This window comes from Myotis lucifugus, unplaced genomic scaffold (genome assembly GCF_000147115.1).
Source record: "Myotis lucifugus unplaced genomic scaffold, Myoluc2.0 scaffold_621, whole genome shotgun sequence".
Lineage (NCBI taxonomy): Eukaryota > Metazoa > Chordata > Mammalia > Chiroptera > Vespertilionidae > Myotis > Myotis lucifugus.
Genome location: NW_005871669.1, coordinates 253,257 through 277,236, shown reverse-complemented (window position 1 = coordinate 277,236; position 23,980 = coordinate 253,257). Strand labels below are relative to the sequence as shown.

The 23,980-nt window shown below is 43.1% G+C and overlaps 1 protein-coding gene across 4 annotated transcripts in view; it reads right to left on the bottom strand.

Moving 5' to 3' along the window:
* The window catches only part of PEX14 (peroxisomal biogenesis factor 14), a 138,294-nt gene that overhangs the window by 105,984 nt on the left and 8,330 nt on the right, over nt 1-23,980 (bottom strand). For 2 of the 4 annotated variants that reach the window (XM_023746033.1, XM_023746036.1), the window contains exon 2: nt 10,074-10,121. The exons of 1 other annotated variant lie outside the window; for it this stretch is intronic. In XM_023746033.1, coding sequence (XP_023601801.1) covers nt 10,074-10,121 — 48 coding nt within the window. Of the gene's footprint in view, nt 1-10,073; nt 10,122-10,215; nt 10,358-23,980 lie in introns of those variants that run through there. One more of the 4 variants, XM_023746035.1, reaches the window with a different exon arrangement.

Sequence of the window (23,980 nt, the reverse complement as noted above, 5' to 3'; positions counted from 1 at the left end):
CAGGGGAAAGTTTCAAAACATCTAAACATTATTAGAGTGGTTATCAATGGCAACAAGATCTGACAAAAAGATTTTACTCTCTTAAAGACATCTCTATTCATTTCCAAGCACAAGAACTCTGACAGTGAGGATTTGTGGATGTGGACAGGGACGCAGATAAAGGGTCTGCCTGAGGGCAGTGAAAGCAGAGATGGAAGATGCCGGATGCTGTAGCTTCTATGTGGGTCCAGGTGACTCCCTGAAGCCTGCACAGCACCACTTCAAGAGCTGGAGTCAAAAGCAAATTGCTCAATTGTGGAGCCTTCCCTCTGCCAGCAGGAGACGAAGAACAAGCGGCTGCTGCCCCCTAGAAGCTACCAGGGACATTGCACCTTGCTCTACAGACAAGATGAAAAGATCCTATTATCTTGCCTCGATCGCGTAACCTGTCATTAGTGAGGTGCATGGGTGCAGACGCCTCCTCCAAGAACAAGGAGGCCACATCACCTGTGATAAATTAATAGGTGCCTTTTCAACAGCTAAGATGCACACAAAAGACTCCACGCAGGGAGAGTGCACAGGCAGCAGCCTCAGAGGAAGCAGGATCCCCAGGCAGCCACCCCCCCCCCCACCCCCGGCCTAACCCTAAGCCCCTCTCCCACACACTGCGTGGTCCTGAGAAGAGCTCAGCAGTGCCGACTTTGGGGCTTGAATCCCAGGCTGCCACTTACTCGCATAGGAACCTGTGTGCCCTGGGCTTGTTTCCTCGCTGTAAACTGAAGAAAAGAGTCATTCTCACCAGTTTGTTAGGATAAAACAAGATAACAAAAATACAGAAACAGTACGAGGCCAGCAATTCATATAGCACAAGCCCTACTGGCCTTTGTGATCAGAGCTTGTAATTGGTCAGTTAATCAAAAAATCAGTTAAAGCGGGGAATCATTAAAAATGGAGCCTCCTCTGCATACCTTACGCATTTCACATTAACTTAAGACCTATAAACGTACAGTCATTTGCTAATCTTTTGATGTAGAGCCAAGACCTTTTCTTTGAGTGTGGGCCCACAGACTGAAGTTCCCAGACAGACGTCTTTCTTGCATAAACCCCACCCATAACACACCCTTCACCATTTCTAAAGCAAAGCCAGGACTGAAAGAAATTAGTAAAGCAAATCAAAGTACCAAATACTTCTAGATTTTTATGATCTTCCCCTAGCTTAACTGCCGTCTTGTTCACACCTCAAAAGACAGCAATCTTTTTAGCAGCTCACACTTACCAAAGCATTCAGCTCAGTTTTCATAGAACCCTTTTCACATTTGTTTATAAAACACACGGTATTTGTAGGTCCCTCTGTTCACATTTATTTATATTTCACCTATTGACAGCATGTTTAGTAAACAGCCTAAATCATTAACAAATGCAATTGGCTCACACAGGTTCAGGGCACGCTGGCCTGGGTGAGGAGGTCCCCCGGTGCCACATCAGCTAGCTGGTTGCTGCAAGGAGTGTGCCGAGTGCAAGCTCTTAACACTTTAAAAAATGTATGTACTGCACAAGAGATGTGAAATGACTTTCAAAAGTACACACAAGACAAAAGGACCAGCAAAAGGAAAGAATAAGGAAGGGGGGAAAGATGTTTAACAAAGGTTGCTTACTTTTTCCCCTTCTCCCTCAAAATCCATGTTTGGTAAACGGCGGGAAAACTAAACCATTTATACAAATAACCAACTTACGTGCCTGATTCTATTAGCAGATCCTCCCCACCAGCCTGGAGAAAGCCGCCCTGTCCCTCAAGGCCCTCTTGCTGTGGCCCTATTAGGTCACAGGGGACACAGAGCGAGAGGGAAAGACCTCGTGGTGGACACTGCTGGGTGAAGGGGGTGACGGCTGACCCAGCCTCACCACCCCCCGGCCCCCCCCAGCCCCCCAGACTCTGTAAGCACAAACAGGAGAGCTGTGCCACCAGGGTGACTGCTAAGGCAAGAGGTCACAAAGGTGACAGCATGTCTTCTAGACAAGGCAATAGATCCGGCCCGGCCCCTGAGGGCTATGCGTTAGCTCCGCTCTGAGCCCAAGTGTCAGGGAGTGCCCTGGGCAGATTTACCTCAGGAATCACTCAGTGTCGGCCCCATCTCTAGGCTGTTCGGACAAACTCATAATGGCAGAGAGAAGATTTGTGGAGCAACAAGCATAAATCTTGGTTATAACTACAAACCATAAAAGAGAGGAGAGCTGGGAGGGAAGAAGGAAGGGCGGCGAAGGCGTCCTTCTCCAAAGCACCACTTTATCTTCCTGCGGCTTCTCACGGCGCAGAAGTGGGATTAACTACAAGATCATATTTTCAAACCCAAATTGGCCTATGTGGTTTGACAATGAGCTAAAATGTTTTAAACTGAAATTCCCGTGCAAAACGCAGGGCACACGGCTGTCCAAAGTATTTGACATTCAGTGGTCCCCAGACTGGGGGATTTTATTGAGTTTGCCACATGGAACACCCTATTTTAGGTCACAATTAAAAATACCCTTTTAAGTAAAACTTCTTTCAAATGAGATTAATAATCGATTTTAAGCAAAAGAAGAACCTTTGAGAACGTCCCTCTGCCCAGTAAAGCTCTGGACAGCCCGTGCTCAGCAAGGGGTAGGCCGCGCCCTGAAGGACTCAAGGGCTCTGTCTCCAGGAGAAAAGGGGGGACACGACCCACTTCCTCCAGAGCAATGCTGCCGGGGACGAGATGAAAGATGAACTCCCGGCACCGTGCGGCTCTGCGAAGAGGCCTCAAGTGCCCAGTTCCTCAGTTCCCACGTCTCTGAAACGAGGGCACTGTGTGGTTACCCAACAGCCAGGCCTCTGATTACAGGAACTATAGCAAATGTAAAGTGTTACCAGGAAAGCCAGGAACCCAAAGGATAAACAAAGCTGAAAAAGTATTTCAAATTCCACTCCTCTAATTATTACTCCTAAGAGTTTCGATTCATCTAATAATTATTTGTAAAAGGATACCTTACAACTGAAAAAGCAACCTCTTCATTTACCTGAAAGAGGAAAGAACTTGAAAGGCAGCCGCCTGGTCTATGGACTAAACCCTCCCAGTCCATAATAGGAAGGACGGGTAGGAAGAGGCAGTCATTTCAAAATCAGTAAGTGGCCCAGAGATCACAGAGAAGCCACCCAGAGACAGAATGAGACTTTTCTCCAGTTCATCCTCTTCAGCATTCAGTTCTAAGCCATTTTCCTCCCCCCGATGGAGGACAGGCGGGACCCTCAGGCACCCTCCCACAAGGGTGTCCGTGTTACAAGAGGAGTGTTTGCTTCACTAGAGGTTTTGCACTGTTGAGAGGGGAACGGAGGAGGAGGCACGGCCAAGTTTTTCCTATTTGGAAGGTGCCCAGGCCGCAGGCCCAGTACTCGGGGTCTGGGCACACGACATCGTCCCCAGCAGAGAGCTGTACCAGGAGGCCCACCCCCAGCTGTTTACACTAATTTTTGGTCCCAAATTTCTCAGCAGCAGTTATGAGGGGTCCTCCCCAGCCTGTGTTGCTAGTAACAGTGTAAGTACCCAAATCGACAGATAACTCACTTCTTAAATATAAATAAATAGCCCTGGTGGGTGGCTCAGTTGGTGGGAGCATCATCCTGTACACCAAAAGGTTGCAGGTTCAATTCCTGGACAGGGCAGATACCTAGATTGCGGGTTCGAAACCCATTGGGAAGCATAGGAGAGGCAATGGATGAATGAGTCTCTCTTACTTCGATGTTTCTCTAGCTCCCTTACTCTCTCTAAAAAAAAACAAAAAAAAAACAAAAAAAACACACATATTCTTGAGTCAAGAAATAAATAAGTAAATAAATAAATAGCAGATTTAGGATTATGCCCAGTCACCTACATCCTGATGTCCGAGTGAGAAACAGAGGTGGAAATTACAGCTTACATGAGCAAACCTAACTCTGTTATTCAACAAGTCCGTAGAAATCAACCACTATATATTTTTAAAATAATAATGCTTAACACTGTACATTTGCTATATTTATTTATTTATTTTTCCTGGGGAGGAAAAATGACAAGTTTCTGAAATCTCTAAATGGCTAGTTTCATTGCCCCTATGCTTATAAAACACTTTCATGAATACAATATTAAAATCAACTTTATTTCCCCGCCAAGTGCTCTGAATTTTGTGAAAAGGTGTGTGTTACATGTTCTACATATGCAAATATACACACATCCATAGTGCACATGAGTGTACACACAAAGAAATGCACTGAGCATATGAATGTCATCCTTCAGAAATGTCTTGGTGGGGGAAAACCCGCCTAGCCACAGTGAGCCCACCAGCAAGATCACCAAAATACTCTAACCACAAAAGATACAGACACAGGGAGGTGCCTGCAGAACTACATGAGAGGTCTCTAGAAGACTAGCCACAGGCATTCTCACACAGAGGCTCACAGCCTAGCTCCCTAAATTCGTCGAGATATGAAGGGCCTTTTGATTACCGGCCTCTGGTTAACTGACGTAGAAGTAAAGAGAAAATCCCTAGGTGTCCAGGTGTAAGGTGGATGAGCTCCCTCAGAAGACCTGAGATCAAATACACGTTGTAGAATCCAGGTGCGAGGTTCCATCTTAGCCTCAAGGAGAAACCTGAGGACTCAGGACACCTCTACTTAGAGGACAAAACTGCCGGCACACAGCCTGGGTCTGCAAGTGTCGAGTGTCCTTATTTTTAAGAATCCAGCATACTGCCCTAGCCGGTCTGGCTCACTGGATAGAGTCTTGGCCTGTGGACTGAAGGGTCCCGGGTTCGATTCCGGTCAAGGGCACATGGCTGGTTTGCGGGCTCAATCCCCAGTAGGAGGCGTGCAGGAGGCAGCCAATCAATGATTCTCTCTCATCATTGACCTTTCTTTCTTCCTCTCTCTCTCTCTCTCTCTCTCTCTCTCTCTCCTTTCCTCTCTGAAATAAAAATACAATTTTTTAAAAAAAATAATAATCTAGCATACCAAAAAATATTGGTCCTAGGGAAAGTGATAAAGTAGAAATCACCATCATCATTTATAAAAATACATTCATGTAAGCTTAGCATTCTTTTGGTGGGTGGATACAGGGAAAGGTGGGTGGATACAGGGAAAGGACAGAAACAAAACAACAACAAACCCTATACTTTACTGTTAGAGGAAGAGAACACGGCAGAAGACTCATCCATTAGAAAGAACTTGATGTCAATGAGCAAAAAGCTGAAATTCTAGTTTAGCCAAAACCCATAAGCATATAAAGTAGATGAGCAATAGTGTTGCTGAATATTGAGAAATTTGTTGCGTTGAAACAAGTAGACACGTAAACGAAACTTATTTACTGCTTACTTCAAATAACCTAAATCATATGACTAAAAGGACTCTCGGAAGGTTACTTAACCCCAGTTTCTGTATCCAAGCAAGATAGGAACTGAGTTACTCCACGCCGACAATGTCCACCCATTCTTTTCTTTCTTTCTTTTTTTTTTTTTTATTTCAGAGAGGAAGGGAGATAGAAACATTCATGATGAGAAGGAATCATGGATAGGCTGCCTCCTACACGTCCCCCACTGGGGATGGAGCCCACAACCCGGGCATGTGCCCCGACCGGGAATCGAACCGTGACCTCTGGGTTCATAGGTCGATGCTCAACCACTGAGGCACACTGGCCAGGCTTTACCCATCCTTAAAGACCCATCAGCAAGGCAGGACTTCATCCTGCCAGAGTGAATCCACCTAGAGCAATGGTTCTCAACCTGTGGGTCGAGACCCCTTTGGCGGTCAAACGACCCTTTCACGGGGATCGCCTAAGACCATTGGAAAACACATATATAATTACATATTGTTTTTGTGATTAATCACTATGCTTTATGTTCAATTTGTAACAGTGAAAATACATCCTGCATATCAGATATTTACATTACGATTCATAACAGTAGCAAAATTACAGTTATGAAGTAGCAAGGAAAATAATTTTATGGTTGGGGGTCACCACAACATGAGGAACTGTATTAAAGGGTCGCAGCATTAGGAAGGTTGAGAACCACTGACCTAGAGCCTTTGAGTGAGCCTGAGCATGTGTCCACAAGGTGACGAGAAAACTCAGGTCTACAGGAAATTTACAGAAGGCTTTGAACAGGTCTGGGAGAAGCTGGAGGGGCTGTCAAAATTCTTTGCCCTTGGAGGAAAAGCTCAATAAAGAAACAATGAAGAAGAAAAAGTAATCAGCTGTTTTAACTAATACAAAGAGTTTTGTCATTAACAATTAGAATTCCAACTGGGAGTTCTCAGAATTTGTCAAACTGGTCTGTTCACCAATCTCTAGCACTGAGAACTTTGTGACATTATATCCCACTAATACAGTCAGGGTTGCTGGGTTCGTTTTTGGGGGGGAGGAGAATTTAAGGGGCAAGAGAAGGTAGCATGAAGTGTCACTGCTTGCGTAGAATCAAGACAAGGGGACGGACATAAACACAAACATATCATTTAGAAACTACAAGACCATACTTCTCAGCACAAAATCACAAACCTGTTTGTATTGTCCAGAGAGGACAGAAATAAAATCAGGCCCTCCTTCCCTAGCAATAAAGCAAACAATCATGCAGAAGCCCAAATACATCCACCTGCTGTAAATAGAGCCTCTTCTGTCGGAACCCCCCGTCTATATATTTAAAGCCTAAGCGACCAGTCGACCGAACGACCGATCGACCAGTTGCTATGATGCGCACTGACCACTTGGGGGCAGACGCTTAATGCAGGAGCGTGGTCCGTGCACTCCCACAGTGGAAGCGCCGCTCAGCTAACCAACGGGCGCCAGATGCTGTGCTCACGGCTGGTGAGCACCGCTGTGGCCGCAGTGGCACCAGCCTCAGGCACAGCGGGGCCAGGATGAGCGGGAGCGCCCCAGCAACCTGCTGCTTCGAGCACTACTACATCCCTTGGGGGATGTCGGACTGCCGGTTTCGGCCCGCGACATGCCCCCGAGGGGTCCCGGATTGCGAGATGGCACAAGCCAGGCTGAGGGACCCCACCAGTGCACGAATCCGTGCACCGGGCCTCTAGTTTTTCATAAGGGGGAAGTTATTCCAAAGTGATCATCCAGTTCTGGAGACAAAGAACACCAGTATTTGCCTTTAGCATCCTGTGCTTAGCCCTTTTTACTGTAGAGAACAGGCAGCTCCCATTAAGGAATTTTGCACTCAGCTAAAAACAAAAACAAAAATAGCATAGCAGGGTGTTCCCTCAGCACTGAACTATCCCATTCCTCCAGACCTGGCTTCCAGCTCCACAAAACCCACCCTGAGTACCCCTCACCCTCCACCCCGCTTCCTCTGCAACTCCTCCTCTGAATAATGAGGGCTCCCTCAGACTCCACGCCAGGCAATTCTGCACCAATTATACACGATTTTATACTGTTCGGTAAATTTTATACAGCCCTGTGTTTTTTGCTAATTGTTTCATGTATACAAATGCCTTTCCTCCCCCAGATAAAATATATAAATTACTTAAGAAGAGGCTTAGTTTTATTCTTCAACTGTCTATTCCTCCCGAGCATCCAGGGAATGGGTAACACCCCCGACCAGAATCCCTGTGCTATCGGGCTTTCTGTGGTTGGGCTACCGTCCGTCCCTTCTCCAGCACCTGTGACTCAGCACCCGCTTCAGAGCAGCTTGTCCTGTACCCACAACCTGCCACACGAGCTCTCGCTAGCCCCTGGCGGGCTCCTCTGCCTGGCACCCTCCCACCGCCACTCCCAAGAGGCAGAAGTAGTTCATACAAGACCATACAACTCGGCTGGTGCCCTCATTTAATCAGGCTGCTGCAAATGGTTGGCCAAAAGCAATAAGGCCATGACTGAGAGACTGTGGGAGTTTAATATAAAAAATTTAATAAAAAAAGAGGGGTCTACCTTTTAATAGGGCTCTAATTACCCAACTCATAGGATCAGCCCAAATGAGATGGGAGTTTATTTCGGGTTTTTTTTTTAATTATTGTTTTTTTTATATATATATAAATTGCTGCTATGTGTTTTCTTTCCTCTGAGCAATTATGCAGCAAGTACGTAAAGAGGGGAAAAAATATTAATTAAATATAAGGTAATTGTAGAGTTGGCCTGGAGAGAATGAGTCTGAACTCTGGACAATCACAGGCTACTAGGGTTTGAAGACTGCTCAGGGCCTCCCAGAAAAGAAAGAAATAAAAATACAACCAACCAACAAGCAGATGCACAGTGCAGCAGGAAAAGAGCATGAACAGAAACATTAGCAGAGCAAAGGGGCTGCAGGACTCCACATACCCTGAAATCAGTGAGGCTGCCAACTGCTTGGGGCTCCCTGCTAGAAAGGACCTCCCAGAGTTTGTCCAACCATGACCCCCCAGAATGGACCGGCCGCTCTCCTGGTGATCAATAGTTAAATTAGGAGGTCAAAATTTAAAGAGACTGAGGAATAAAGGATTGAAAAGGACTGTCATGTCCAATTTGGACATCACTCCAAAACCAACTATAGCTTCAGCCTGAGGGGCAGTGTGGCAGGCCCCGTGGGAAATACTCAAGGTCTACCTAAGAGACTGGCTTTCACACCACCGTGACCTCACGGAAGAATTCAGGTGATCCCAAAAGAGTGAAATGAAGCCACTGCGGGGACAGGTGGAAATGAGCCGTTTTTGGTAACAACAGGTGACATGATGGCAGTAGCACTGTCCTGAAACAGTCCAGGCAGGGCTTGTGTCGCCCTGGTCTTTCTCCCCTCTGTCCTGGAAAGCCTTAGAACCGGCTAGGATTCAGACTTGCTCACAACGCTAAGGCCCTCTCCTTACCTCCGCGCGCTACTGCCAGAAGGAGAAGGAAGAAAAACAGGCGAAACAGCAGGCCCCGCAGAAACAAAAGCTGGGCAGTTCATCCCTAAACTTGTTGTCAACATCAAAGAGAGAAAAAGCTCTGAAAAGTTCAACCTAAAGCTGGCCCCTCCATAAAACATGTCTGGTTTGTACAGAACAGGTCTCTCTACCCCACCAACAGGACCGGCAACCGTCCTGAAATGCAAAGTAGGATAAAAATGGGGCAGGCGGGCAGGCACTCTGGCTCAGACCCCCGAGCAAAAGCACTTTGTCAAGAAAATTACCTTCGGTACCTAGTAGGCCTCTTCCCTGACAATAATATAAGCAGGAAACAAATATCATAAACCTAACTACTAACCAGGCAAAACGGAGTTCCCTCCCTTACCTGTTCTTCAAAGGCCACCTGAGGTGCCCTCACCCTTAGGGGCAAAGAACAGCTATTCCAGCCCTAGCCAGTTTGGCTCAGTGGATAGAGTGTCGGACTGCGGACCAAAGGGTCCTGGGTTCAATTCTGGTCAAGAACACGTACCTCAGCTGCAGGCTCCTCCCCAGCCTGAGCCCTGGTTGGGCCGCATGCAGGAGACAACCAATCGATGTGTTTCTCTCACATTGACATTTCTCTCTGTTTCTCCCTCTCCTACTCTCTCTAAAAATAAATGGAAAAATATCCTCGAGTGATATTAAAAAAAGAAAAAGAACGGCTATTCTATACAATCAGCAACTTGGTTAAGCCCAGCAGCCTCACTCCAACTCAGCCCCCAAAGGTTTCAGGCGCCCCCACTAACTACTATTGATCAGCAATAAGCCAAGTGGTGCATCACCAACTGTGGTGGATGCTTCAGTTCCAGAAAAGATCAGGCTTTGCCCTGACCAGGTAGCTCAGTTGATTAGAGCATCATCCCGAAATGCCAAGGTTGTGGGTTTGATCCCTAGTCAGGACACATACAAAAATCAGCCAATGAATGCATAAATAAGTGCAAGAACGCATAAATAAGCGGAACAACAAATCTCTCTCTCAAATCAATAAATAAAGATTAAATTAAATAAAAAGAAGATGAGGCTTTACTAAAGAGATCTTACTAATTCCTGATGCCAGGAAGTCAGAGGTCACTGATGGGGTTAGTCTCCACACAACATCTACTTTTAAAGGGACACTACTGATGTAAAACTGTAAGACCATAGGGTTTCTTGAAACTCACATTGTATTTTAACTATTAGAAAATGATACACATGTAACCTGGATTCTTACCAGTGGCTCTCGAGGCATCACATTTTCACTTCCTGGACTAGAGCTTGGCTGCAAAGAAAAACAGAAACAAAAATAAGATCACAGTGCCACCCAATGGACATCAAAACCAAAGACATTCTACTCGCAAGCAACACACACAAACCCCTTTCTCATATTTCCCTCCGTTTTTTCACAGGGTAGAGTGTGCTGGGTGGGCTATCTGTAAGCAGTGGCCCGAAGAGTCTGAAGTTCCAGCGAACACGAAGAGGCTGTCTGGGTTCAGTGCCAGCACCTCGAGAAGGCTGGGCTTGGCTTAGGAGGACCCAAGACCAGCAGCTGGGCAGCAGGGGCTGAGGACCATCACCAAATCCATGGAAATAGCAAAGTCCAGCAGGAAGGTGTTAAGTGAAAGCAAAACCTTTTTGCCTCCTCCCAACTAAGGAGTTGACCAGGAAAGGCAGAGCAAAAGTGGAGAATCGGATCCAGCCACAAGGGGGCCCCAGTTGCCCACACCCGGGATTTTCTCTGGGCATCTATCTGGAACCAGGAAAGCGAGATCTACCCTGGTTCCTACACTAGTCTCTGAGGACATCGATCCACAGCAGAAAAGAAAGCCAGGCTTAAACTCTTTTTTCACAATAAGCTAGTGACAGGCTGACAGATAAACGGACCAACTGGCAGGCAGGCAGCATCATGGCCCACTCGCCTGGCTCTAATCAGTTCTGTTTCCTTCTCCTCTGGATCTCTCCCTCTCCCTCGCCCTCACATCTGCCTTCAACCCTTGACTGATCTTACCAAAATTTAGAGAAAGAGAGAGAGACAGAGACAGAGACAGACAGGCTCTGAGGAAATTGACAAACCTCCAAAAGCATAAAACAAGCAGTTTGCGAGAGTTATGATTGGTTTACTGTACTGATGTTCAAGCCAATTTCCAATTATCTACAGATAAAATCCAGACAACTGCAGCTAATGTGTGGGTCTTAGGAGCCAGCCTCCAGCCTCCACACTCCCCCAGCCAGTTCAAGATGGCAAGTGGCAGGCTCCTAGGAAAAGGAATAGGAGGTAGGGAAGGGAAGAGTGCAGTCCACAGAGGGTCCCCCACGATGTCCTTACGCCCAGATGCCACCACACAGCTGGCACATGCACACTGGGAAGGGCTCTGCTGGAAGACGGACTCCATCCTCATACAAAGTCCTGTCTCAAGTGCTCCTCTTGTCCCAGGACAAGGCCAGCCAGCATGAAGCCAGGTAGCCAGTCTCAGGGCAGGTGAGCATGCTTCCCCTCCCTTCCTTCCTCCCGCCCAAGGCTCAGGCATCAATAAGCTCCTGCATTTAGATCTCGAGCCCAGATGCCTCTGAGTTCTACATCCGACTGCCTCCCTACCTCCTCTTGGACTTAAATCCATAGCAGATTCATAATCTCCTCCCTCTGCTACACATGTCCTTTTCCAGTGTTCCCTATCTGAGTGAACGGGACAACCTTCCACCAAAATATGTGAACACAAGGCCATCCTTGACAGCTCCTTCTCCCTGACTCGCCAGAGCTAACTCATTATCAAGCCCTGCCAATATTCCTTCCTAAATATCCACGGACTCAGTCCATTCACTTCTCTCCGTATCCAGTGCCAGCACCATGGTCCATGCTTCCAAAATCTGCCTGAGCCGCTGCAAAGGCCTTCTAATCAGCTCACCCACACCCATGCTGGCTCTCTTCCCATTCATTCTCCACACTGCAAACAGACTATCTTTCCAAGCGATAATCCAATCATCTCACCCCGAATCCACCCGCCCACCCCAGTAAACAAGTCTAATACAGAAAAAACTTTTCAGCATGGCCTGCAAGGCCTTGCATCTACTCTGACTACATCTCAGTCTGCATGGCACCGCATCCCCCAGCTCTGCCCACAACAGACACACTGGCCTTTGCCTCCTCTGTCAAATGGGCCTTTGCACATGCTATTCCTTCCTTTCCCTCTGACAATTTAACTTGTCACTTCCCCAGGGAAACGTTCCCTCTCTGACACCCATGACGGCTCAAATCTCTATTATAGACTAACAGCCTACTGTCCCCCACCACATTATAGACTCCAGAACTGTGTCCGCTCTGCACTGTATCCCTAGGGCCTGGGACAGTATCAGGTGCACACCAGGCATTCCATAGACATTTGTAGAATGAATGATGAGCAATGAAGAAGAGAGCAATGGTTCTAACTCAACTGAATGGACTAAATAGTAAAGTTGATTATCTTCCTGAAGCTGCCTTCACTCCATTTGGTAAATACTAAGTGCTAACATTTATTTAGCTCATCCTTCACTTAATTCTCACAATAAATTTATAAAATTATTGCTGATGAGGAAACTGAGGCAAGGGATGTTAAATAACTCACCCACGATGACTCAGTTAGTAACTGATAATAAAGGGGCCTGAACCTTTCTAATTAATCAAAATAATCAAGTTTTGTTTAGACCACATTTTATTAGCACCAACTTTGATGCTGCCCCATCAATAATAATGTAGGTTTTTTGACTTGATGAAACAATCCAATGCAAACAGCTTAGTATTTAGGAGGCCTCACTCTGACTTAACCCAAAACTTTCTTCCTGAGAGACCACCAAGGTACTTCCCTTAAATTAGTTTATCTCTTGAACAACTAATATTTGCCAGAAGGAAAACTTGAAGCACTATACAGTACCAAGTCTCTTTCATCACATACCTTTTGTACCTTTTTAAATTTTGAGCCATGAAAATATATTCTGCTTTTTAAAAAACTTTACATATTAAAAAATTTTAAAGGAAGCTTTCCTCTCATCCCAACACTCAGTCCCTTCTTCCTTAGGCGACCCACCACTGATGCTAGTTCCTTATATATTCTCCCCAGGATATTCAAAGGGTACAAGAAGCACATATATGTGTACATGTCCTCACCAAGGAACTTCAAACAGCAACACTCTCCAGATTCCTCAAGGTTTGGCTTCCTCAAGCCTGGCATCCCAGCACACCAAAGCCAGACCTCCAAAAGCAATCTCAGGGCTACTAAGAGAGGAGCAAGCGTTTCCCCAAACGAACTCACAGTGCTGCCTGAGGTCAGTCTGACCTTATCAGTGAATACAGAGCTTCTTGCCAATCTGGAAATTGCCCAATACGGATTATATTCTAGATCGTTCTCTAGCATGTCTGCAGTCTAAGATGGTCCATCCCCCATTTCCTGTCTCAGAGCCCTTTAGAAAAGTGTCTCTGGATGACCAACACAGCCCTACTACTCTCCATACCGGTACCACCACCTGAAATTCTTCGCTGGGGAGCTAGTTGATTCTCTCTCCCCACTGGATTTTAAGCTCCTTGAAGACAGGCACTGTACTTTATTGAAGGCTGGTCTTCAGCACTTAGAATAACACTGGTCCTCAATACACACGTGCTTAAATATTTTCACCTAAAAAGTCAAAACAAAGGAACCACTCTGTATACATAATCCCACGTGAGACAAGCAGAGGACCGGCAGTGCCTTGTCTTTCCCTGGAACACTTCACCTCTGACCTCACACACACCTGGCCTATTCTCAATGCTGTGCTGTGGCCTGATGCCTCTCAACCCCGGGCGAATCACCGGCAAGGGGCACTTGAAAATGTGTGCAGGTGTTTCTGGTTGCCACAATGACCAGGGAGTCCCCATTTAGAGGGCTAAATATCCTGCAAGGCACGCAATAAAGAACTGTTCATCCAAACCACCAACAGGCCCCCTTAGAGAATCCTGACCACTGCTTCCTTATGCTGGGGGGACAGACCCCATCTTCAGCATGCAGTCCTACGTGCTGTGTCAAAGGAGGCAAAGGTCTGAGCAGGCAAGTGCTTGTCAGAGTGGAATTCCCAAGCTCATTAATCTCACCAGTCCAGCTTTCATGAAAGCCCAACACTTCTCAAACGCCTATGCCTACACATCAACCCCGTTTAAGTGGTCAAGTCTACTTTCTGGCTTGAGACAAATCCCTACAAATTAAATCCCAACTGGTTCCTAGAAATCTTCACAGGGTGGCCTAATGATAGTAAGGTTCAAAAATCACAGCTGCGGTCTATTGCCAAGGTTTAAGAAGTAGGCTCTAGGCCCGTGGTCGGCAAACTGCGGCTCGCGAGCCACACGCGGCTCTTTGGCCCCTTGAGTGTGGCTCTTCCTAAGCCTTAGGAGTACCCTAATTAAGTTAATAACAATGTACCTACCTATATAGTTTAAGTTTAAAAAATTTGGCTCTCAAAAGAAATTTCAATCGTTGTACTGTTGATATTTGGCTCTGTTGACTAATGAGTTTGCCGACCACTGCTCTAGGCAATCCACAGTCAGGATCCTTCGGGGCCAGGCTGCAAGAGCAGAAAGGAAGAAGAGCAAAAACAGACAGACAGCCTGGCTGGCGTGGCTCAGTGGTTGAGCATCGACCTATGAACCAGGTCACAGTTCAATTCCTGGTCAGCACACATGCCCAGATTGTAGGGAGTGCAGGAGGCAGCCAATCAATGATCCTCTCTCATACTGATGTTTCTCTCTCTCTCCCTCTCCCTTCCTCTCTGAAATCAATATATATTTATTTATTTAAAAAAACAGACAAACAGAAAAGTCCACAGTGGCAGAGAGAAAGGCTTTCGATTTAATCGAGATGAAAATGCTCTCACTCCTGCTGCCCAGGCACTGACCTTCCCCGGCCAGGTGAGCCCATGTGCTGACCTTGCTGCACAGCAAAGATCGGCCGCACACACAGCTCAGGTTTGGACACTGAAAGGACATCCCGGTCTAAAGTCTAGGTGTACTCACTGACACCTGCCAGTGACTGTGTGACTCTGGTACGTCCTAAGCCAGTCTGGCCTATAGGTCTTTGACGGGAAGAATAAGATTCAATTCAACAAATTTTTTTTTTTGAGAGGCACTGGTACAGCGGCAAGTGCATAAACTCTAGTATTAATAACTGAGTGACTGGGCATAGTGTTCAATCTCTCTGAGCCTCAGTTTGCTCCTCTAGGGGAATAACGGGAATAATACTAGCACCTGACACTCAGGATGAAATGAAGTAAGAGGCAGTGTCACTGCTCCACTCAAAATCAACCAACAGACTGCTGTCTCTGATGGAGTAATAGAGACCAGCTTTTCCTTCTTACTGTAAACCAGAAAACTAAATAAAATAAACGGCACCACTGTTTGTAGACACTGGACAGCAGGCAGTACAGGACTATGATTCCTGACAGGACAGAAACAAATAATATGAGCCCTAAGATCACCCTGGCTGCACACTGCAGGCCAAGGAGAGCTGGGGGTGGGAGGGGGTGTCCCCAGCAGACCACGGCAGTCTCACTGAGTTGAGGAAACAAAGGTTGGGGTTCAGGGAGGCCAACGCAGCTGAAAGTCGCAGGATAGAGTTCCAGAGAGGAGAGAACTATGCAGAAAGACAGCTCCAGAAATCTGCTTGGAGGTTCCCTTAAGTCTTTGCTGAATATTAAAATGTGTGCATGCAGAGAATGAAGCTCCACAAGGTAAACAGAGTGAAGAAGCTGCGAGCTGAACAGCGCCCAGAACCCTCACAGGGTCACAAATCCAAGCACCACAGTGGAGAGTCCTCACTGCTCACTCAGTAGAAACTGGGAAGGGCCACCTCTGGGCAGGGGAGTCAGATTATCCCTGGGGTAAAAGCAACCCTAGATCCACCCTTAAAAGCGTAAAAATAGGACTTGATATTGCTTGTTGGTGAAAAAACAATCTGGGTGGGACAACAGTGAAATCTAGAGTAGAAAAAAAGTTGGTCCAAGGTGTCCTGCAGGCCATAAAATGCAGTTTAATCAGCGTGCCATTTTCTTTCTGTTCACATTATGTGAACTAATTGGAATGCTCAAATTTTTAATATACTAATAAAGTTTTCAAACCTGAAAAAAAAGAAGATATAGAGATGAAAAATATAATATCCTAAGTAAAAATTTCACTGAATGGAATGAGATTAGACATTGCAGAAGAAAAGGTAAGTGCACTTGAAGACATGGCAGCAAAAACAGACAGTGAAAAAAGACTAAAAAAACTTTTTTGAGAAATAATGACTGAAAATTTTCCAAATTCGATGAAAACTAAAACTCAGAGATCCAAGAAGCTCAACAAACTCCCAGGAGAGCAAACAAAACCACACTAAAGCACATTATCATGAAACTAGGGGCCTGATGCACGAAATTTGTGCAAGAGTAGGTCATCGTAGCCCTAGTTTCAGAAGGTCATCCAGACGGTCAGTCGTTCCGCTGTTCAGCCATTCAGTCGATTTGCATATTAGACTTTTATTATTATAGATTGCTAAAAATCTATGAAAAAAGGGAAAATCTCATAAATAACCAGAAAAAAAGAGAAATATTACCTACAAATATTAGTCAACATTAAGGGTGATTTTACACTTCTGATCAGAAACTATGTAAGCCAAAACTAAAATAGAATAGTATTATTAACCCTTTGCACTCCGCTGTCCCCTCTCAGGGGACATCGGAATTCTAGCATATCACTCGGATGTCCCCTCTCAGGGGACATTGCAGTTTATTAGTGATTACGGGGAATTGAGTTATTTCAACGCAACTTTTTGAGACATGCATGTTTCCCTGAAGTTTTATCTTGAAATGGCACAAGAAATTAAATCAAAATATCGTAAAATTACTAAGATATATACAAGAAATGTCAGCGGGTTTTGTGTCGGATTAAACAATAAACTACATATTCCCGATGTGGGACAAAGAAAACGGGACTGCATTGTGTGTTCTAACAGGAAAACACCTGGTGGCAGGCGTCAAACCACTTATTACTGTCAAACATGCACTAATCAGCCTGCAATGCATATTGGGGAGTGTTACAAAACTTATCATACTGTACAAAATTATAAACAATAAAATATTGTTTTTTTTGCAAATATACATTCCTCGATGTCACCCAATCCATATAAGTCCAATATCATTATAATACGTTACTTGGTTCCAAAATTATACTAAATAATACGAGGGTCTGTAAATGCACGTTTCCGCCGCAAAGTAGCGTCGAGTAGCTGGTAGCCAATGTCCAGAATGGTTCAGAGTGCAAAGGGTTAAAATGCCCATAGGTAAAAAAAAAAAATGTCAACCTAGAATTCTATATCCAGTGACAATGTCTTTCAAAAGTGAATACTAAATTAAAACATTTTCAGAAAGAAAATAAAAAGCTGGAAGGCCTAGCTGGTGTGGCTCAGTGGTTGAGCATCCACTTATGAAAGGAGGTCACGGTTCAATTCCTGCTCAGGGCACATGCCTGGATTTTGGGCTCAATCCCCAATAGAGGGTGAGTAGGAGGCAGCCAATCAATGATTCTCTCTCATCATTGATGTTTCTATGTCTCTCTCCCTCTCCTTTCTTCTCTCTGAAATCAATAAAAATATAGTTTTAACCCTTTGCACTCCGAACCATTCTGGACATTGGCTACCAGCTACTCGACGCTACTTTGCGGCGGAAACGTGCATTTACAGACCCTCGTATTATTTAGTATAATTTTGGAACCAAGTAACGTATTAGAATGATATTGGACTTATATGAATTGGGTGACATCGAGGAATGTATATTTGCAAAAAAAACAATATTTTATTGTTTATAATTTTGTACAGTATGATAAGTTTTGTAACACTCCCCAATATGCATTGCAGGCTGATTAGTGCATGTTTGACAGTAATAAGTGGTTTGACGCCTGCCACCAGGTGTTTTCCTGTTAGAACACACAATGCAGTCCCGTTTTCTTTGTCCCACATCGGGAATATGTAGTTTATTGTTTAATCCGCCATTTCAAGATAAAACTTCAGGGAAACATGCATGTCTCAAAAAGTTGCGTTGAAATAACTCAATTCCTCGTAATCACTAATAAACCGCAATGTCCCCTGAGAGGGGACATCCGAGTGATATGCTAGAATTCCGATGTCCCCTGAGAGGGGACAGCGGAGTGCAAAGGGTTAAAAAATAAAAAGCTAGAAGAATTTGTCAATAGTATACTTGGACCTCAGGAAATGTTCAAAGAAATTCTTAAAGCAGAAGGAAAATACCAAATAAAAACTTGGTCTACACAAAAGAACAATGCCAGAAATTATAAATATGTTGGTAAATATAAGATATTTTAAACATATTTTTTTATTTTTAAAAGATAATTTAAAATGTACTGTGGGATTTATGACATGTGAAAGTAAAATCAATGACGCATAGTATAGTGGATGAGAGGAAAACTAGAAGCATACTGTTTTTAGGTTCTTACATTATATGTTAATTAGTAAACTATCGTTTGAAAGTAGTCTAATAACTTCAAGTAACATATTATAAACCTTAGAGCAGCGGTTCTCAACCTGTGGGTCGCGACCCCTTTGGGGGTCGAACAACCCTTTCACAGGGGTTGCCTAAGACCATCAGAAAACACATATATAATTACATATTGTTTTTGTGATTAATCACTATGCTTTAATTATGTTCAATTTGTAACAATGAAAATACATCCTGCATATCAGATATTTACATGACGATTCATAACAGTAGTAAAATTACAGTTATGAAGTAGCAACGAATAATAATTTTATGGTTGGGGGTCACCACAACATGAGGAACTGTATTAAAGGGTCGGGCATTAGGAAGGTTGAGAACTACTGCCTTAGAGCAATCACTAATAAACAAAAAGCAACCTAAAAAGTGGCGGTAAGCCAATAGCAGATATAAAATGAAATCCTTAAAAACAATTCAATCCAGCCCTGGCCGGCTTGGCTCAGTGGCTAGACTCGCAGGGGTGGGCAAACTTTTTGACTCGAGGGCCACATGGGTTCTTAAACTGGACCGGAGGGCCGGAACAAAAGCATGGATGGAGTGTTTGTGTGAACTAATATAAATTCAAAGTAAACATCATTACATAAAAGGGTACGGTCTTTTTTTTTTTTTAAGTTTTATTCATTTCAAACGGGCCGGATCCAGCCCGCGGGCCGTAGTTTGCCCAGGCTAGAGCGTCAGCCTGCGGACTGAAGGGTCCCGGGTTCAATTCCGGCCAAGGGCACATGCCTGGGTTGCGGGCTCAATCCCCAGTAGAGGGCATGCAGGAGACAGCCGATCAACGATTCTCTCTCACCATTGATGTTTCTATCTCTCCTTCTCCCTTCCTCTCTGAAATCAATAAAGAAATATATTTTTTTTTAAAAAAAAACACAATTTAACCCAAAAGAAGAAAACAAAAACAAAACAAAAAAAACAGATTTTAAAAAATTGCAAGATGGTAGACTTAAATCCAACCATAAACAAAACACTCCAATTAAAAGGCAGAGTTGTCAGGCTGAGCAAGGGAGCCTGGGGGAGAGCAAGCCCTCGCTGGATGCTATCTATGAAAAAAAACACTTTAAAGAAAAAGACACATATAGGTAAAAGCCAAAGAATGGAAAATGACATACCATGCAAACACTAATCATCAGAAAGCTGTAGTGACAATATTAATCTCAGTCAACTTCAAAATAATAGATATTACCAACGATAAACAGGGAAATTTCAAAAATAAAGGAGTCAATCAAGATGACATAGTAATCCTGAATAAGTATGCACACAATAACAGTTTCAAAATATATGAAGTAAATCAGATATAATTACAAAGAATAGACAAATCCACAATTACAGTTGGAGACATTAATACTCCTCTTTCCTTAACCAGAAGTCAGTAAAGATACAGAAGGCCTAAATAACACTATCAACCAACACAGCCCGACATTTGTAGAACACTCTAACAGCAGAATATACTTTATATTTTATTTTATTTGTTTTGTTTTGTCTTGTTAACTCTCACCCGAGGATATTTTTTCCATTAATTTTTAGAGACAGTGGAAGGGGGAGGAGAGAGAAACATTGATGAGAGAGACACATCAATTGGTTGCCTCCCGCACTGACCTCGACCAGGGCCAGGTATTGAACCTGCAACCTAGATATGTGCCCTTGACTGGGAATCAAACCCAAGACCCTTCAGTGGGCGGGCCAAGGCTCTAACCACGGAGCCACACCGGCCAGAGCTATACATTATTTTCAAGTTCATAAGAAAAATTCACCAAGACAGACCACAAAACAAATCTCAAATTTAAAAGATTTGAAAACATACACAGTATGTTTTTTGACCACAACGGAATTAAACTAGAAACCAGTAACAGAAAAAAAAAATTGGAAAAGTCCCAGATATTTGGAAATTAAACAACAGACTTCTAAATAATCTATGGGTCAAAGTAGAAATCAGGGGAAATTAGAAAATATTCTGAACTAAATGAACATGAAAATACAACATATCTAAATTATGGAATGCAACTAAAGCAGTACTTAGAGGGAAATTTACAGTTTTAAGCACTGGTTTTAGAAAAGAAGACAGAAAAAAGTAAGAGCAAATGAAATCCAAAGGAAATAAAAGGATATAAAAATTACAAATAGAGGAAAATCAATTAAATAAAAGCTGGTTTTTTGAAAACACTAATTTCCACGATTAGAAATGAAAAAGGGGAAACCACTGTATTTCTACAGACATTTAAAAGATAATAAGGCAGCCCGACTGGTGTGGCTCAGTGGTTGAGCATCAACCTATGAACCAGGAGGTTACGATTCGATTCCTGTCACAGAACATGCCCAGGTTGTGGGCTCGATCCCCAGTAGGGGGCATGCTCTCATCACTGATGTTTCTCTTCCTTCCTTCCTTTCTCTCTCTCTCTTCCTCTGTCTCTCCCTCCCTCCCTCCCACCCCTTCTCTGAAATCAATAGAAATATTAAAAAAAAAAAAAGAAGAAGATAATAAGGCCCTGACCAGGTAGGGTAGCTCAGTTGGTTAGAGCATCCTCCTGATATGTCAAGGTTTCAGGTACGATCTCTGGTCACAACACATACAAGAAACGACCAATGAGTACATAAATAAGTGGAACAACAAATAGATGTTTCTCTCTCCCTCTCTCTTTCTCTTTCTCCCTTCCTCTCTAAAATCAATAAATACATTAAAAATAATAAAGGAATATTATAAAAAAACTTTAAAACAACAAATTTCACAACTAAAATAAACAAATTCCTTGAGACACATAACAAATTGACACTAGAAAAAAACAGAAAAGTTTTTTTTAAATATATTTTTATTCATTCTAAGAGAGGAAGGGAGAGGGAAAAATAGAAACATCAATGATGAGAGCACACCTCCTACTGGGGATTGAGTCCACAACCCGGGCGTGGGCCCTAAGTGGGAATCAAACCGTGACCTTCTGGCTCATAGGTAGACGCTCAACCACTAAGGTACACCAACAAGGCAAAACAGATAAGTTTAATAGCCTTATATCTACTTTAAAATACACAATTAAATCATTTAAAACAAAAAAGAAATAAAACTATAAATCAATATTCCTCATAAACATAAATGTAAAAATCCGTAACAAAATATTGACAAAACGCATCAATATATAAAAAGGATAATAATACATTATGACCAAGTGGAACTTATCCAACAAATGCAAGATTGGTTTAACATTTGAAAAACCAATCAACATAAATCATCATATTAACAGAATAGAGGAAGAAAACAATAAGATCAGCTCAACAGAAAGCAAAAAGAGCACCTGACAACACTCAGATAATTAAAATTAAAAGTCGAATCTCCTCCACTTGATAAAGGGCACCTAACAAAACAGCTATAAGCTAACATCATATTTAAATGTGAATGACTGAATGCATGTCCCTCAAGATGAGCAAGGTAAGACTGTCTACTCCCACTATGTCTTTTAACTTTGTACTAGAAGTCCTAGGCTGTATGTACAATACTATAAGAAAAATAAAGGCATATAAATTGGAAAGCAAGAATTAAAGTTGTCTTGCCCAGCCGGTGTGGCTCAGTTGGTTGACCATCATTTCATGCACAGTTTGTCACCGGTGCCATTCCTGGCCAGGGCACATGCCCGGGCTGCTGGAGGCAGCCAATTGATGTTTCCCTCTCATCGATGTCTCTATCTCTCTCTCCCTCTCCTTTCCTCTCTCTGAAATCAATAAAAACATATTTAAAGAAGAATTAAAGCTGTTCTTATTTGCAGACAGCACTATCATCTTAGCAGAAATCTACAAAAAAGCTATTAGATTATGAGTTTAACAAGGTTGCAAAAATAAGGTCAACATACAAAATCAATTTTATTACTATATACTAGCACTGAAGAACAAAAAAAATGAAATCTAAAATTCATGAATTCAATAACCTGCAAAAATATGAAATGTTTCTCGAGAAATATAATAGAGACCATGCATGACCTACACACTTAAAACTAAAAAACACTATTGGGAAAAATCAAATAAACCTAAATGGGGATATATACCATGCTAATGACCGATATTAAAATGTCAATTCTCACACCAATTGACCTATAGATTCCACATAATTCCACCAAGCTTTTTTGTAGGAAGTGATAAACTGATTTCAAGATTTATATACAGATGCAATAGACTAAAGCTAAAACAATTCAGAAAATGAATACAGTCAGAAGACTTGACCTGATTTCAAGATTATTTAATTTGCATTAGGACAGATATATGTATAGACAAATGGAACAAAATAGAGTCCAGAACTTGATCTATGTATACACAATGTTTTTAAATTTTTGACAAAGGTGGCAAGATGATTCAATGCAGAAAGGGTAATCTGTTCAACAAATGATAATGGAACTGCTATGCATATGGGGAAAAGGGACCTCAGCCTTTACCAATAAGCATAGGAAAAGATGCTCAGCATTAGCCATCACAGAAATGTAAACTCCAACCACAGTACCACCACACACGCACTAGAATGGCTAAAAGAAAAAAGACGGATAACACCAAGAATTGTTGTGAATATGGAGCAAATGAAAACTAGCACAACTTTGCAAACTCTTAAGCAATTTATTATAAAACTAAACATGCAACTACATGACCCAGCAATTGCACTCATAGATATTTATCAAGAAAAATGAAAACAAACACTTATACATGAATATTTATAGTAGCCCCAAACTAGAAACAGTCTCTAATCTAAGGTGACTCGGATGATCCCCACCGCCTGGCATTCGTGCGTTGGTTTTGTCCCCTTGAGTATGGGTGTATCTGTGACTTGCTTCTGGCAAAGGCGACAGATGCATGTAATTACATGTACATGGGTACGATGCATATGACAGTAATGTCCAATTTGCTAAGAGATTCTCTCCCTTGCTGGCTGTGAGGAAGCAAGTGGCCATGTCGAGAAGACCTCAGTCTGCAGTCCATAAGGAACTGAATTCTGTTCACACCACATGAACTAGAAACAGATCCTTCCCCATCCAGACTCAGATTACAGCCCTGGCGGACACCTTGATAGCTGCCTGTGAGACTCAGCTAAACTGTGTCCTGATCCTGACCCATGGAAACTGAGACAATAGATACAGGTTGCTTTAAACTGCTACGTTTGTGGTAATACTGTTATGCAGCAATAGGTAATTAATATAATCCAAACTCCCATCAACTGATGAATAGAGCAACAAATGTTGGTACAGCTATACCGTGGAACACAGCTCACTAATAAAAATTAACTACTGACACGCACAACAATATAAATTTCACAAACATTGCTCTAAGCAAAAGAAATGAAACAAAAGAATACATATATTATGAATTCACTTATGAAATTCTAGGAAAGACATTATAAACTACAGTGATAGAAAGCAGTTCCGATTTCCTGAGGCCAAAGGCTGGGAATTTCTGGGAAGCAGCATGAGGGAACATTTAGGAATATTGGAATTGTCTTAATTGTGGTGGTGGTTACATAGATATATATACATACACACACACACACACACACACACACATACTAGTGACCCGGTACACAAAATTCGTGCACATTAAAAGGGAATTTATTAGAGGAAATATTTTAATATTGCTATTTGCCCT